The sequence below is a fragment of the Trachypithecus francoisi genome, unplaced genomic scaffold (assembly GCF_009764315.1).
Source record: "Trachypithecus francoisi isolate TF-2019V2 unplaced genomic scaffold, Tfra_2.0 Lachesis_group14, whole genome shotgun sequence".
Taxonomy (NCBI): Eukaryota; Metazoa; Chordata; class Mammalia; order Primates; family Cercopithecidae; genus Trachypithecus; species Trachypithecus francoisi.
This window is the reverse complement of record NW_022681459.1, coordinates 16,051,535-16,066,327: the sequence shown is the minus strand read 5'-3', so window position 1 is coordinate 16,066,327 and position 14,793 is coordinate 16,051,535. Positions and strand designations below refer to the sequence as shown.

At 39.4% G+C, this 14,793-nt stretch overlaps 1 protein-coding gene across 5 annotated transcripts in view; it reads right to left on the bottom strand.

Moving 5' to 3' along the window:
* Positions 1-555: 555 nt before the first annotated feature.
* Positions 556-14,793, bottom strand: part of USP16 (ubiquitin specific peptidase 16) — a 29,567-nt gene continuing 15,329 nt past the window's right edge. For 3 of the 5 annotated variants that reach the window (XM_033232248.1, XM_033232251.1, XM_033232253.1), the window contains 8 exons: positions 13,534-13,625; positions 13,119-13,175; positions 11,739-11,915; positions 7,765-8,428; positions 6,190-6,284; positions 4,872-4,958; positions 1,082-1,238; positions 556-974 (listed from right to left, as the gene is read on the bottom strand). In XM_033232248.1, coding sequence (XP_033088139.1) covers positions 853-974; positions 1,082-1,238; positions 4,872-4,958; positions 6,190-6,284; positions 7,765-8,428; positions 11,739-11,915; positions 13,119-13,175; positions 13,534-13,625 — 1,451 coding nt within the window. In that variant the 3' untranslated portion in view covers positions 556-852. The remainder of the gene's footprint in view (positions 975-1,081; positions 1,239-4,871; positions 4,959-6,189; positions 6,285-7,764; positions 8,429-11,738; positions 11,916-13,118; positions 13,176-13,533; positions 13,626-14,793) is intronic. The other 2 variants (XM_033232249.1, XM_033232250.1) reach the window with 1 other exon arrangement.

Sequence of the window (14,793 nt, the reverse complement as noted above, 5' to 3'; positions counted from 1 at the left end):
TTTCCAAGAGATTTTAGAAGCAATATGACTGACTGGGTCTTACATAAACTCAACAGGTGTTAGGAATGATACAACTCTCATTACTGCCACAGCAGGTTAGAAGTGTTCATTGTATGTCGAAGTCGTTCTCATATAGAACCTTTCAAGAAGTTCAGAGAGGCTTGGTGTCCCTAAGCTCTTTGCATTGCATGTAACTCAAACACTGGCTGACTTGGAACAGTTCGCAGGCTTTCTCTGGTATGCTGGTATTAAGGGGTTTGGTACCCAATTATACTCATAGGAGTGAGACTAGTTTGTCTTACATCTGTCCCAGATCAGTTGACCACTGGCACAGAGCAAATACAGAGTAAGGCCTTATGTACCCCAGCTTATGCACACTGGCATCAGGATTATAAAGAAACATTCCTCCCATTTATATTCTGCTGTCAGTATAGATTCTTATAAAATTAACAGACTTGTAATGAAGCTTCATTAGCCCGTCTGATGAAACATTTTTTAAAGTGTTACCTAGTAGGGTAAGTCAGTAGAAGTTAAAATCTCAGTAATAAAACAAGATTTTAGGTAAGTCAGTTTATTGATGTGTTGTGATCCATCACCCAGACATTAAACACAGAGGACTTAAGTCAGGATTTGCTTTCCAGAAACGAAGCAGGAATTAAAACCACCATGACAATACAAAACCTTTGTAATTTTTAGGTATTTTTCCCTTCACTATTTAAATAAACATGATTTCTTCTGGCATGTATTTAATGTTAAGTGAACATGATTTTAATTAGTCTTTACTTTTTTATTGTTATTTCAGCCATTATAAAAGCCATAAATGTGTTTCCAGAAAAAGTACTTTTGATACTATTACAGTATTCTCTCATAAAATAGGAGGTACGCCTGTGAGTTTAGTACTTTAGTTGTAGGCACAGCTTGTACATGTGTGTCGCTGATGTGAAACCACTGCCCTTTTGATTCCATTTCAAAATCTGTCAAGAGGAAATGAAAAATCAAACATAAATGCAAAGATTCAAGTTGATGACTTCTTGGTGTTGCCATAATCTGCTGAGTGCCTGAATTTTCCAAGACATCTTACCTTGTGGAATATCACCGTGAAGAACAAGATTAGAGAGATGACTATTTGCAGTTCTTGCCTTGGCATAGGCAGTGTAATGCCCCGACCTCATAGTACCACTGTGTTCAACAACTCCATATAAGGAATAGAGTACCCTTGTATTTTCTTCTGCAACATTCTTTAAAAATGAGTAGAATCCAAAAGTTAGTTCAAGTTCCATTTACACAGATGTCATTGGCAAGGCAAGTTTACACTATGCAAAGGGTCTTTAACCATTACTTTGAGAGTGCAGAAATCACTCCTGAGTCTACTCTTCTCCATACCTCTTCTCAGCCTGAGACACTTCTGGTTTTATTATAAATTTACCATCGTTCCCCTGCTAGAAAAGTCATACCCATAGGGCACTTGAGGCAGTTACCTGGCTCAGATACCAAATAAGTGAATTCAACTTGCCAGTTTCTTTAGGAGCCTGAGGATAATTCCAAAATACCTTAACAACCCTAGCTATTAACAACCCTGAATACCCTGTTTAAAAGACAAGCCCTGAAAAGGAAGAGGACAGCATTTTAGGTTGTGCCAAAAATTACCCCTTACATCTTTAAATGTCCCCAAGGGAGTTGGTGAGAAGCACATTCAACCTCTCAAGTGTTCACTTTCCCCACCAGAGAGTGCAGTCTGCTTATTCTTTCAGGACTCCATATGCCATAGGGCTGATAATAGGAACAGGCATTCTCTGGGCCAGGAGCCACTTTTCAGACAACTATTTTATGTTCTCATGTAAAAAGTTCGTAACATGCATCACTGCCCTTCAGTAGTACTGTCTCAGCTTCTCAATGTGTGCCTCCATATTCACTGAAGAACCAAGTTAGTACTTCTCCGTCCATCTATGATCCTCACAGGACTTTAAATGCCATTCCATTTTAGCCAACCACAACCAGGACTAAAGTCTGGGCTTGTTATCACTCAGAATTGTTCAACTTCATAAAATGTTTTTTGAGACAGGGTCTCTCTCTGTCACCCAGACTGGAGTGCAGCGGTATGATCTCGGCTCAATGCAACCTCTGCCTCCTGGGCTCAAGTGATCCTCCCGCCTCAGCCTCTGGAATAGCTGGGACTACAGGTGCACACCACCATGACCTGCTAAATGAATTTTTTGTAGAGACAGGGTTTCAGCATATTGCCCAGGTTGGTCTCAAACTCCTGAGCTTAAGGGACATAAATCTTTTTAGTCTTAGTCCACAAGTCTTCTATTTATTCAACTCTCATCTCACCTATTCTGTACTCTTTAACCTAACAGGATCTCCAATGCTCATATTCTCCTTGCTTATGAAGACTTTTGGCTTCATTCCTGATATGGTTTGGCTGTGTCCCCATCCAAATCTCATCTTGAGTTGTAGCTCCCATAATTCCCACATGTGGTGGGGACCTGTTGGGAGGTAAATGAATCATGGGAGGTCTTTCCCATGCTTATTCTTGATAATGAATAAGCCTCACAAGATCTGATGGTTTCATAAGGGGGAGTTTCCCTGCACATGCTCTTGCTTTGCCTGCTGCCATCCATGTAAAAGTGACTTGCTCCTCTTTGCCTTCCGTCATGATTGTGAGGCCTCCCCAGCCATATGGAACTGTAAGTCGAATAAACCTCTTTCTTTTGTAAATTGCCCAGTCTTGGGTATATCTTTATCAGCAGCATGGAAACTGACTAATACAATTCCCCATATGTAGTCTAGACCATCACTATTCAAACTGTGGTCCATGAACAGCTAGTATCAGCATCACCTGAGAGTTTACATTAAAGATGCAGAATTTTTGATCCCATGCCAGACCTACAGAATCAAAATTTGTAGGTATGATTCCTACATACACATTAAAATTTGGGAACTTCAACCACATGTATCACTTACAAATGATATCCTCCCAATACTCACCACCAGCTTTGCCACCATATCCAATTCATCACAAAACCTCACCCTGAATCCTATAATGTACCTGCCATGCCCCAAACCCAGACAGCCGCTACTGCTAAGAAACAAAACTATAACATATGATCATGTACGTTGTCATAGTCCTCAATGTGACTATAATCTTATAAATTGTCCTTAGCTGCCTCTTCCATTATGCCCTTCACAGCTACTGGCCCAGACATTTTTTTTTTTTTTTTGAGAGTTTCTTGCTGTCACCTAGGCGGGAGTGCAGTGATGCAATCTCAGCTCACTACAGCTCTGCCTCCTGGGTTCCAGCGATTCTCCTTCCTCAGCCTCCCAAGTAGCTGGGATTACAGGCGCACACCACCATGCCTGGCTAATTTTTGTATTTTCAGTAGAGACAGGGTTTCACCATGTTGGCCAGCCTGGTCTCGAACTCCTGACCTCAAGTGAGTCAACTGCCTTGGCCTCCCAAAGTGTTGGCATTACAGGCGTGCGCCACCACGCCCAGCCCCAAATTCTTCAACACGGAGATTCTTTGAGATCCTTTGTGGCATCCTCACTTTCTACCCCTGCCTATTCCACGCAGATACTTAGGAGGGTCCTGTCATTGGCCATCTCCTCTTTCTCTCTTCGGACATTATACACAAGGGATCCCATCTTCTCATATTTTAAACCACCACATATGTACTGATTTCTAAATCTTTGCCCTGGGCCCATCCTAACCTCTCTGCTGTAGGTCTCAGATATGTATATCCTAATGTTTTCTAGACTAAGCACATTAATTTCTCAAAGGTATCTGACACTCAAATGTATCTAACACTCAAGTTATTATCTTTTTTCTACGTGCTTTTCTCAACCTGCTTTTCTCCCTGTATTTCCTACCTCAATTTACAGGACTCCCATCTGTCAAGCCAGGCCTCAGGAATCATCCTCAACCCTTTCTCTGACACCCTCAGCGTCCACTTACAAAAGGCATCTGCCTCACCTTCCACTCTCAATCAGTCATTAAGTCTGGTTAATTCTACCTCCTGAAGTAGTCCTCCTATCTCCCCATCTCCTGCCCAACTTTAAGCCCTCATCAACTACTGGCTGAATTAATGCAACAGCCACCTAACTCATTTCCCCACCTCTAGTCTTTCCCTCCTAAAATCCAGCCTCCATATGTCAATAAGTAACCTATGTCACATGCAGATCTGACCATGCCACCCAATGCTTTAAACTCCTCAGGGCTCCCCATTGTATACCTAATGAAGTCCAAGTTCCACACCATGAGAACCCTCCAAACCTTCATTCCTATCTCACTTCTCTGGCTTCATTTCTCAACTCCCTCATACCTTGTACTGTAAACTCTAGAACTACATACATTACCAGTCTCTGGCACTCACCATCCTATTTTACACTGTTGCCTTTACTCCTGCTGTTCCTTCTGCCTGCAAAACTCATTTCATCTTGATTCATCATACTTTTACTCCTTCTTTAAATATAGTTGAGGCATGGTTTACTTTACAAAGCCATTCCTGAACCACCAACATGCTGGGTTAAGTGTATACCACCCCTGATCTATGTTCACCAGCCTTAATATTCAACCACATTAAACTGAGATTATTCATTAGTAGATGTGCTCACCTTCAGTTTTATGCCTTCAGCTCACAAGACAATGTGTGCCATAATAAAGGGGATTCTAAACGTTGAACTGAAATAACCCATTCTTCAAAATGATTCATCACTAATCTTCAAATTATAAAGGTACAATGATCGAAGACCCACTCTCCTCAATAATTGTTATGAACTTCATACTTAAGTGAGTTGCTACTGGAGCATTAGGTAAGTAAGCAATGATTTGACTTTAAAGGACTTTCCTGAAAAAGATCACTTTCACTTACCTTACATTTAAGGGTGCAAAAAGGAGCCAAATCTAAGATTTCCGGAAACTTTATGTGTTTGTTAACTTTGCGTAGGTTAAAACCAGCCTAAAAGAGAAGTATAACAGATTGACTTTTTCCTGGAAAAGCAATACAGGTTAAGTAAACCAAAGTCCCCTCTGATGTCCAAAAGAATATCAACATTAAGTCCTAGTTCAATTTTCTTTGGAGACTCAATTCTTTCTGACCACTAACTGGTTCCAAGTTGGTTTGCTTTTGCTAAGTGCACATGTATCACACAAAAAACACACATCAACACATTAAGAAAGCTATTCCCAGCTGGGCAAGATGGCACATGCCTGTAATACCAGCACTTTGGGAAGCTGAGGCAGGAAGATCACTTGAGCCCAGGAGTTCGAGACCAGCCTGAGCAACACAGTGAGACTCTGTCTCTACAAGAAAATTAAAAAATTAGCTGGACATGGTGGTAGCCACCTACGATAGAGTCTGAGGTGGGAGGACTGCTTGAGACCGGGAGGTCAAAGCTTCAGCAAGCCACGATCGTGTCATTGCATACCAGCCTGGGTGACAGAACAAGACTGTTTCAAAAAGAAGAAGAAGAAGAAAAAAACTGTTCTCGTGAGAAAATTCTCAATGTTTCTGCTTCAGTCATCCAGAAATGCCAGATTAGACCAGAGGTTCTGAGTGCTTAAAACTCAGCGATAGCATAATACTTTTCTGTGAAACATGCACTCTCAGCCTCATGCTCGAACCAAGCTTAGTGAATTGCTAATAAAGGCCCATCCAATTACTCAAGCCCATACCAACCACAAGGGGAAAAACGTTCTGAAGATACTGAAAGTACTTTCGGAATTTGGAACACAGTTTAGAAGTTATACAGCTATAGCAAACGTTTTCCAGAAAAGACGAGGTCACCAAAATGATGACAATCCGAGGCACCAATGTCTTTTCATCAAGGGTCCATAAAAATAAGATGCCACACACAAAACAGAAAAGATCAGCTAATATTCCTAAGCATGAGATATATGTAATACACCAGTCTTATGTTTTATTTAACCTGAAATAAAAGTAAGATGCCAATCTTACTAAGAAGAAGAACATGAGTTCTAGGAAACCTGAGGCGACTGTGCCTCCACCTTCACATGCGCCTCTGCCTAGCCCCTATTTGTTTCCCTTTCTGACTTCATTGACGTTAGAGTTAAGAAACAACAGAAAACCAAAGAAACACAGTAATATGTTGAGACAGTACTGAATAAAATAGGTCATAAACAAAGTAGGTGTTACATATTTAAAACAAATTTTGGGTAACAAGGAGTACCTGCTGAAATCTTTTTAAATGAAGAGTAAGAACAGGAGGAGCAAGAGAAATTAGCATCTGCTTTTTGGCATTGGTATAAACATGCTTCCTTTCACCTAAAGAAAAGAAGAAATTTTTAACAGGGTGAAAATCATTTTAGACCCCTACAGCATTCAGGTTTGCTATAAAATCATTTCAAACATCTAAAGCAAGGATCAGTAAACTTTTTCTATGAAGGACCAGATAACCAACACTGTAGAATTTGTGGAGTAAGAGGCAAAATCAAAGATATTTTATAGGTATTTATATGAGATAAAAATGTCCATAAATTATTACTGATGAAATCAAAATACTGTAATAACTGAGAATGATTACAATCAAAGAGAAAAGTGGAATTACTGTGGAAAGACACAATATTTTGGTTAATGAGGTTCAAAGTTTAGTATATTCCATCATATCAAATACTTTGCAAATGTTCACCTATAAAAAATATTTTTTAGGCTGGGTGCGATGGCTCACGCCTGTAATCCCAAGACTTTGGGAGACCTAGGCGGGCAAATCACTTGAGGTTAGGGTTCGAGACCAGGCTGGCCAACGTGGCGAAACCCTATCTCTACTAAAAATACAAAAATTAGCCAGGTGTGGTGGTGGGTGCCTGTAGTCCCAGCTACTTGGGAGGCTGAGGCAGGAAAATCTCTTGAACCTGGGAGGTAGAGACTGCAGTGAGCTGAGATTGGCCACTGCACTTTAGCCTGGGAGACAGGGCAGGACTCTGTCTCAAAAAAAAAAAAAAAAAAAAAAAAAAAATATATATATATATACACACACCACACACACACACACCACACACATATATATATATGTATGGTCTCTGAGCTGATATATATATAGACAAAAAGTAAGCCCATTCTTGTATGGTCTCTGAGCTGATACATATCTATATATATACACACACACACATATAATATTTATATATACACATACACACACAAAAACAGCCTTACTTTTTGTCTCTACATACAAATAAATAAAATTTTACTTAGAATTTTAAAATGTTTTAACAATTCTAGTAAAAATCCTTAGGAATCCATGGCCCCTCCACATCCTATTTACCCAAACTCAAAAAAAAAAAGGCAGTGGGGAGATAAGGGAAATTGTCAGTATGTTTCTTTTTCCCATTTGAGGAAGACCGTAAGAAAGCACTGTCTTCCCAGAGCTTTGCACTGGGCATGTCACATTAGTTCATTGATAAATTCAAGTGTGGCATACTGGGTGCAAAGGAGGTAAGGGTGGTAAAAAATAGCCACTGTGTGTCAGGATGCTGTGGTGACTGTATTCCAAGGGGATAATTTACACACAGGGAGAGATGTCAGGGAGAAAAGTGTCCCATTTAACTGCTGCTGGGATGTCATAGTGTATTAGTCACTTCAGTAAAGTCCTACTTCTTCCATCCTTCTATTAAAATATCTACACAGAAGAGGACACTTATTCATGCCATCCAAATCCCGATACAATTAGAATAGGAGCACTCTATCTATGTAGGGCAAAATGTGCCCCTGAATATTAATTTTACTTATAGTGAGAGCATTAAAATACCTTTGATATTTGCCTTTGGTCCATTACACTGTCTCCGTGTGCATACTTCACAAAGCAGTTTATTCGCATCTCGAAGGTTCTCGTTACGGGTGAACTGATATAAACAATGTTGGATTGAACACTCATCAGTATTGAAAACTTCCCTGTTTGCAAGAGTACAGAAAGCAGTTTCTGGATCTTCATTTACAACCTCATACATCTTTGTTCCAGGAGTATGACTATCATTCAGAATCTCTATATTTATTTCATCAGGATGAAGAGCAGCATTCAAATTTAGGTTTTTGAAACCATTGGAAATGTCCACTTCTCCATTGCTCGCTTCCGTTAGGTAGGCACCATTTAAATTCCTAGTACATTCAGTGGGAGAAGATGTTAAAACTTCCAGATCATTACCCATGTTGATATTTTTCATATCGACTTCCTCTGTGGATTTTTGATTGTCAGTTACACTTTCTATCATTTTTTCTTGGCCATTCAAATCTTTCTGGTTGATACAATATTCTTTATGCGTAACACCCTCTTGTGAAATATGGTTGGATTTAATATTTACTTCTCCTTGAAGTGACATTTCAGCTTCATATTCATTATCTTCAGGATGGTCAATAGTACAAATATCATTTAAATGAAGAACTTTTCCTTGAATTTTTTGTTGTCTTCGTTGGTTCTGGGTAAAAAGTATAAGGTATTAAAAAATAAAGAAAGAAAAAGAAAGAGAGGGAGAAAAGGAGGAAGAGAGACAAAGGAAGAAAGAGAAAGCACATACATGTACTATATCCAGTTTTGTTGCTTGTCAGTCAAAAATAATTTCCTAAGGAAGAGTTCACTCTCACAATCTGATCCTAAAAAGTTCCTTTACTACCAAGGATCGAATAAATTATGAAGAAATTGGCTGGGCATGGTGGCTAACACCTGTAATCCTAGCACTGTGGAAGGTCAAAGCAAGAGGATCACAAGAGACCACTTGAGGAGTCTGGGACAAGCCTGGGCAACATACTGAGACCCCATCTCTAAAAAAAAATAAAAATAAAAATTAGCTGGGCACGTTGGTGTGCACCTGTAGTCCCAGCTACTCAGCAGGTTGAGGCAGGAGGATCACTTGAGCCCAGGAATTCAAGATTACTGTGAGCTATGATCATGCACACCATACTCCAGCCTAGGTGGCAGAGCAAGACTCTGTCTCAAAAAATAAATAAATAAATTATGAAGAAAAGTTATTTAGGCCAGGTGCAGTGGCTCACACCTGTAATCCCAACACTTTGGGAGGCTGAAGAGGGCGTCTCACTTGAGATGAGGAGTTTGAAACCAGCCTGACCTACATGGTGAAACCCCATCTCTACTAAAAATACAAAAATTAGCCAGGCATGCCTGTAATGCATCCATGGGTGGTGCGTGCCTGTTGTCCCAGCTACTCAGGAGACTGAGAAAAGAGAATCGCTCGAACATGGGAGGTGGGGGTTGCAGTGAGCCGAGACCACACCACTGCACTCCAGCCTGGGCAACAGAGTGACTCTTCCCCCCAAAAAAGAAAGAAAAAGTTATTTAAACGAAATCAGGAATAAACCATCACCAACCATCAAAAAAGCACCCTATTGCAGAAATAAAAATACGCAAGACATGGTCTCTGTGCTAAGAGAAGTAATCCAGGCAGAGTAATAAGACTGTTAAACCCAGGCAGTCAAATGTTATACCATATGGTGGGTCTGACTACACACCTAACAGAAAGAAATATATCCACATGAGTTACTGGGTCAAGGTTTCACTGTGATTAAAAAACAAACAAACTGAAAGAACTCAAGGATGTACAAGTACAGTGTAGATTGGTCAGAGGAATGGACAAAAGTATTCTGAGACAAAAATGGCCTGAAGTTAACAAAGAAGCAAGGCAGGCACACTTACAGAAGAGAGTGAAGAACTTTTCCCGTTCAATCACTCTTGCCACTTGCAACCTACTTCCAAACAGAGAGGAAAAGAAGGCATTTCATCAAGATTCCTGTTACTGAAATGCCTAAAAACCCAAAGGGGTTAGCATTTCTGGTTGTAACTGAAAGAACAACCCGCGTGAGGCTACTCTGTAATACCAGAAGAATGAAGGGCAGCCAACAGGATGGGACCCAAACATTTTCTGAAGTGTTTCCGTAAAAACAGAGGAATGCGTGAATAAAACATGAGAAAAGAATATAAGCAAAAACGTCAAAGAAAATGAAACACAAACGGCTCTGAAACATAAAAATATGCTTAATCTAATTTATATTAAAATAAATGCAAAATAAAACTGCACTGACATAATATTTCCCATCTAACACATCAATCAAAATCTGGAAGTTTGATAACACACAGCTGTCAAGGGTCAGGAGCAGCCTTTGTGAAGGACAATTAGTATCAACCAAAACTACAAATGCAATCCCTCTTCTCAAAATTTACCCTACAGATGACACATGTGTAGGGTTATTCACTAGAGCATTGACCATTATAGCAAAAGACTAGAAACAACCTAAATCAATAGAGAAATGGTTAAATGAATTATGGCACATCCGTAAAACAGAATCATGCAACTGTAAGAAAGAAAAGAACGAAAAGAACGAAAGAAAGAAAGAAGAAAGAAGAAAGGAAAGAAAGGAAAGGAAAGGAAAGGAAAGGAGAGGAGGAAGGAAAGAAAGAAGAAAGGAAAGAAAGGAGAGGAGAGGAGAGGGGAGGGGAGGGGAGGGGAGGGGAGGGGAGGAGAGGGGAGGAGAGGGGAGGAGAGGAGAGGAGAGGGGAGGGGAGGGGAGGGGAGGGGAGGGGAGGGGAGGGGAGGGGAGAGGAAAAGAAAGAAAGGGCCAGGAACAGAGTCTCACATCTGTAATCCCAGCATTTTTGGAGGCTGAAGCGGGCAGGTTATCTGAGGTCAGGAGTTAGAGACCAGCTTGACCAACATGGCGAAATCTGTCTTTACTAAAAATACAAAAATTAGCCAGGCACAGTGGCACATGCCTGTAATCCCAGCTACTTGAGAGGCTGAGGCAGGAGAATCACTTGAACCCAGGAGGCAGTGTGCCAAGATCTCGCCATTTGTACTCCAGCCTGGGTGACAAAGCAAGACTCCATCTCAAAAAAAAAAAAAACAGAAAAAGAAAAAAAAAAAAAAAAAAAAAAGAACAAGTTTTATATACTAAAATGGAAAGGACTCCAAGAATCTAAGTATAAACAAACAATACAATCCAGAATGGTGTGTATGGTAAGAAAGGGGGGAAAAAACCAAGGCTGCATATTTGTATTTGCTCATATTTTCCAAAAGAAACTCCAGAAGGATATGTAAGAAGAAACGAAAATGTTTATCTTTGTCATAAAAGGAAAGTGGTGGTCGGCCAGGCGCAGTGGCTCATGCCTGTAATCTCAGCACTTTGGGAGGCCGAGGTGGGCGGGTCACTTGAGGTCAGGAGTTTGAGACCAGCCTGGCCAATAATGGTGAAACGCTGTCTCTACTAAAAATATAAAAATTAGCTAGGCTTGGTGGCATGCGCCTGTAGTCCTGACTGCTCAGGAGGCTGAGGTATGAGAATTGCTTGAACCTGGGAGATAGAGGTTGCAGTGAGCAGAGATCATGCCACTGCACTCTGGCCTGGGTGACAGCAAGACTCCGTCTCGGTGGCAGCAGGGAAAAAAAAAAACAGTGGTGGGAGAGGGACTTATTATCTTTATATATTTTCAAATTTGTGGGTGTCAATATATTAACTCAAAAAATTAAGTTAATTAAATTCACTACAAATACTTGTTACAAGCAATGCAGGATTTTAAAAAGAAGCACGACATTTTCTTCCCATATACTCAAAGCAATTTCCCTGCAGAGAATACTAAATGAGCTAAATTCTGCAACTGCCAAATGAAAGTGCTGTATCTAAAACAACAGACATGTCTAACCAATGTCATTCAGACTACACACTCAACAGTTCAAAATATAAAATTAGAAGTATATGATTTTCCTACTAATTACCCACCTTGGCTTGCTTTTTGGCTTGTTTCTTTGCTTTTTTCTGTAAGTGCTTACTTGTTCCAGAGGGAATATCACTTCTCTCTTTTATATAACTGTCATTATCTTTTTCTTCCTCGCTATCTTGATCTTCATCCTCCATTGTCTTTTTCAGATTTCTATCATTTACATTTTTCTTACCACTCTTAAAATATAGATAACATAGGTCAAAAACAAAATTTTACAACTACCATTTGGTGAAAAAAATCCGTGCTATGTAAATATTTTTCTACTTATATTATATACTAGTTTTATTTTCCACAATATTTGAAAATAGACGAGGCCGGGCGCGGTGGCTCAAGCCTGTAATCCCAGCACTTTGGGAGGCCGAGACGGGCGGATCACAAGGTCGGGAGATCGAGACCATCCTGGCTAACACGGTGAAACCCCGTCTCTACTAAAAAAATACAAAAAACTAGCCGGGCGAGGTAGCGGGCGCCTGTAGTCCCAGCTACTTGGGAGGCTGAGGCAGGAGAATGGCAGGAACCCGGGAGGCGGAGCTTGCAGTGAGCTGAGATCCGGCCACTGCACTCCAGCCCGGGCGACAGAGTGAGACTCCGTCTCAAAAAAAAAAAAAAAAAAGAAAATAGACGAGACAAAATTCATTTATCTCATATACTAGAAAGCAATCTTCACATAATGAGAAAACAAGCAAACCAACAAAACAGAAAAAGGCAATGCCACATGCAAGTGTAATAGAAATACAATGAATTTTATTAGATACATGCTGTGTCACCCTGTAAATATGTCCATTTCCAAATACATTTTCTAAGTGACTTATATAAGTCACCACAGTGTATTCTTTTTTATTCTTTTCTTTCTTTGCATGCATATGACAGTTTTAGAAAAAGAGAAAATAAAGTTTGGTGAGACTAATTGCCAAGTAACAAGCCAAAGGTCTCATAATTCATACAAAGTTGAATAATGATTTATCCAATACTCATAACATCTCTTTTTTCCTACTACTACTTAAAAGGAACCAAATTAAAATGAAATAATACTCTTTATCTAACATTTATGAACTTAGGTGTGCAAGGGATTCATTGTTAGTCTTATATAACAAAAATAAGTATTAATTTTAATATAAGGAAAATACTTCTCTGTATGGAAACCAATCAAACTAATTACTTGTATAGAATTCTGAATACATCATCTTTTTTTCATCCTTGTTTTTAAAAGTAGTTACCCTGTTCTTTATTCAAATCCTAAAAATTATTCTACCTCAAATTAAGAAAAATTTCTGCATGTGCTAGTAATATACAAACTTAAAAAGAGTAACAGGGCTTCCCCCCGTAAAATCTTACAGGAAAAAAAATCTACTTGAATAAAATAAACTCAATAGTCTTACCTGATCATCTAAAACTGGGAGAGACAAATCAAGGAAAGATTCATGAACCAAGGAGACCTTAACCAATCAAAAAAGACAGTGTAAAAATGTAAATACTGTAAATGTTACATAGTAAGATACTCCCTGCCCTGTGGGATGGGGGGTGGGGGGGGGTTTAAAATAAACAAAGGCTTAAGAAAATTTGAAATGAAAAATTACACAACATTGAGGACTTTGGGTTGGGGGAAATAAATCAAAATGTTTAACTTCTTCAAGATTTAAGGAGTGCTGACATTTCCCACAAAGAACCATGCACATCTGAATAGTTTAAAAAGATATCCTATGAAGGTAGAGATTTCTGTTTTTGAAATAAACAACAGATAAACTACTATATGAATATTAGTGAATAAACCCAGTACACATCACATCTACTTACAGTTCTGCATTGATCACACATGATCGTACTAGTTAGTTCACCACCAAAGATGCGATCAACAAAACTTGGTATTGATTTTTTCTTCTCATAGTCTAAGGAGAAAAAAAAAAGTTCATCAATTACCAATTACTTTTATATAATTAATTAAACAAGAAAAACTAAAACTACTTACCTATCTAACTCTAAAATTTTATTTTAAATTTCCTGTCCCACAGACTTCTTCCTCCATTCATAATCACCATTATTTCATTTTTATGCGATAGAAGTCAGTATTATATATTCCACCTCTGAGCATAACATAATTGAACACAATCACCTTTTAGGAATAAGACAAAAAAGTCCTTATCCAAGACCTAGTCAGTGGGCAGTAAACTGTGCAAGTCAGTGAGACTTCTATGTCTCTCTTTCTGTTAGTATAAAATGAACAGCTCGGACTAGGCTGAATGACAGTCTAGCTCCTTAGTTCTAGCTCTAACATTCTAACATTCAAGACTGATAAAAGATACCACAGTAGCAAACTGGGAGAGAAAATGCATGTAACTTGTTTTGTGAACTCTAAGACCAAACTCCTTTGATATTTTAAAAACAAAAGAAAGGCCGGGCGCGGTGGCTCAAGCCTGTAATCCCAGTACTTTGGGAGGCCGAGACGGACGAATCACGAGGTCAGGAGATCCAGACCATCCTGGCTAACACTGTGAAACCCCGTCTCTACTAAAAAATACAAAAAACTAGCCGGGCGAGGTGGCGGCGCCTGTAGTCCCAGCTACTCAGGAGGCTGAGGCAGGAGAATGGCGTGAACCCCGGAGGCGGAGCTTGCAGTGAGCTGAGATCCGGCCACTGCACTCCAGCCCAGGCGACAGAGCAAGACTCCACCTCAAAAAAAAAAAAAAAGAAAAGAAAAAGAAAAACCTCAGGAAAAGATTTCAAATGAAATCTTCCTTTTATTTTCCTATGTTCCTAGAAATAATCTTGATAAGTTTAATCTAACTAAAAGCCCTAATTTTACTACTTGGTCAGCCAATTTTCCAAATACATGAAGCCTATAAGCACTATTCAAATGATAATTTATGCGGAACCACACTTTTACGACAGAAAATGCCAGCGGGGATAATTCTCTTCATTATTGGCCAGGCTCTAAAGGGCACCAAGGAGGCAAAGAGTTGCTATGAGTTGATTCAGATCTGTGCTTTAACAGTAGCCCTTAGTCACTTGTGGCTATGTAAATTTAATTACAATTAAATAAAAATAAAAATAAAAATG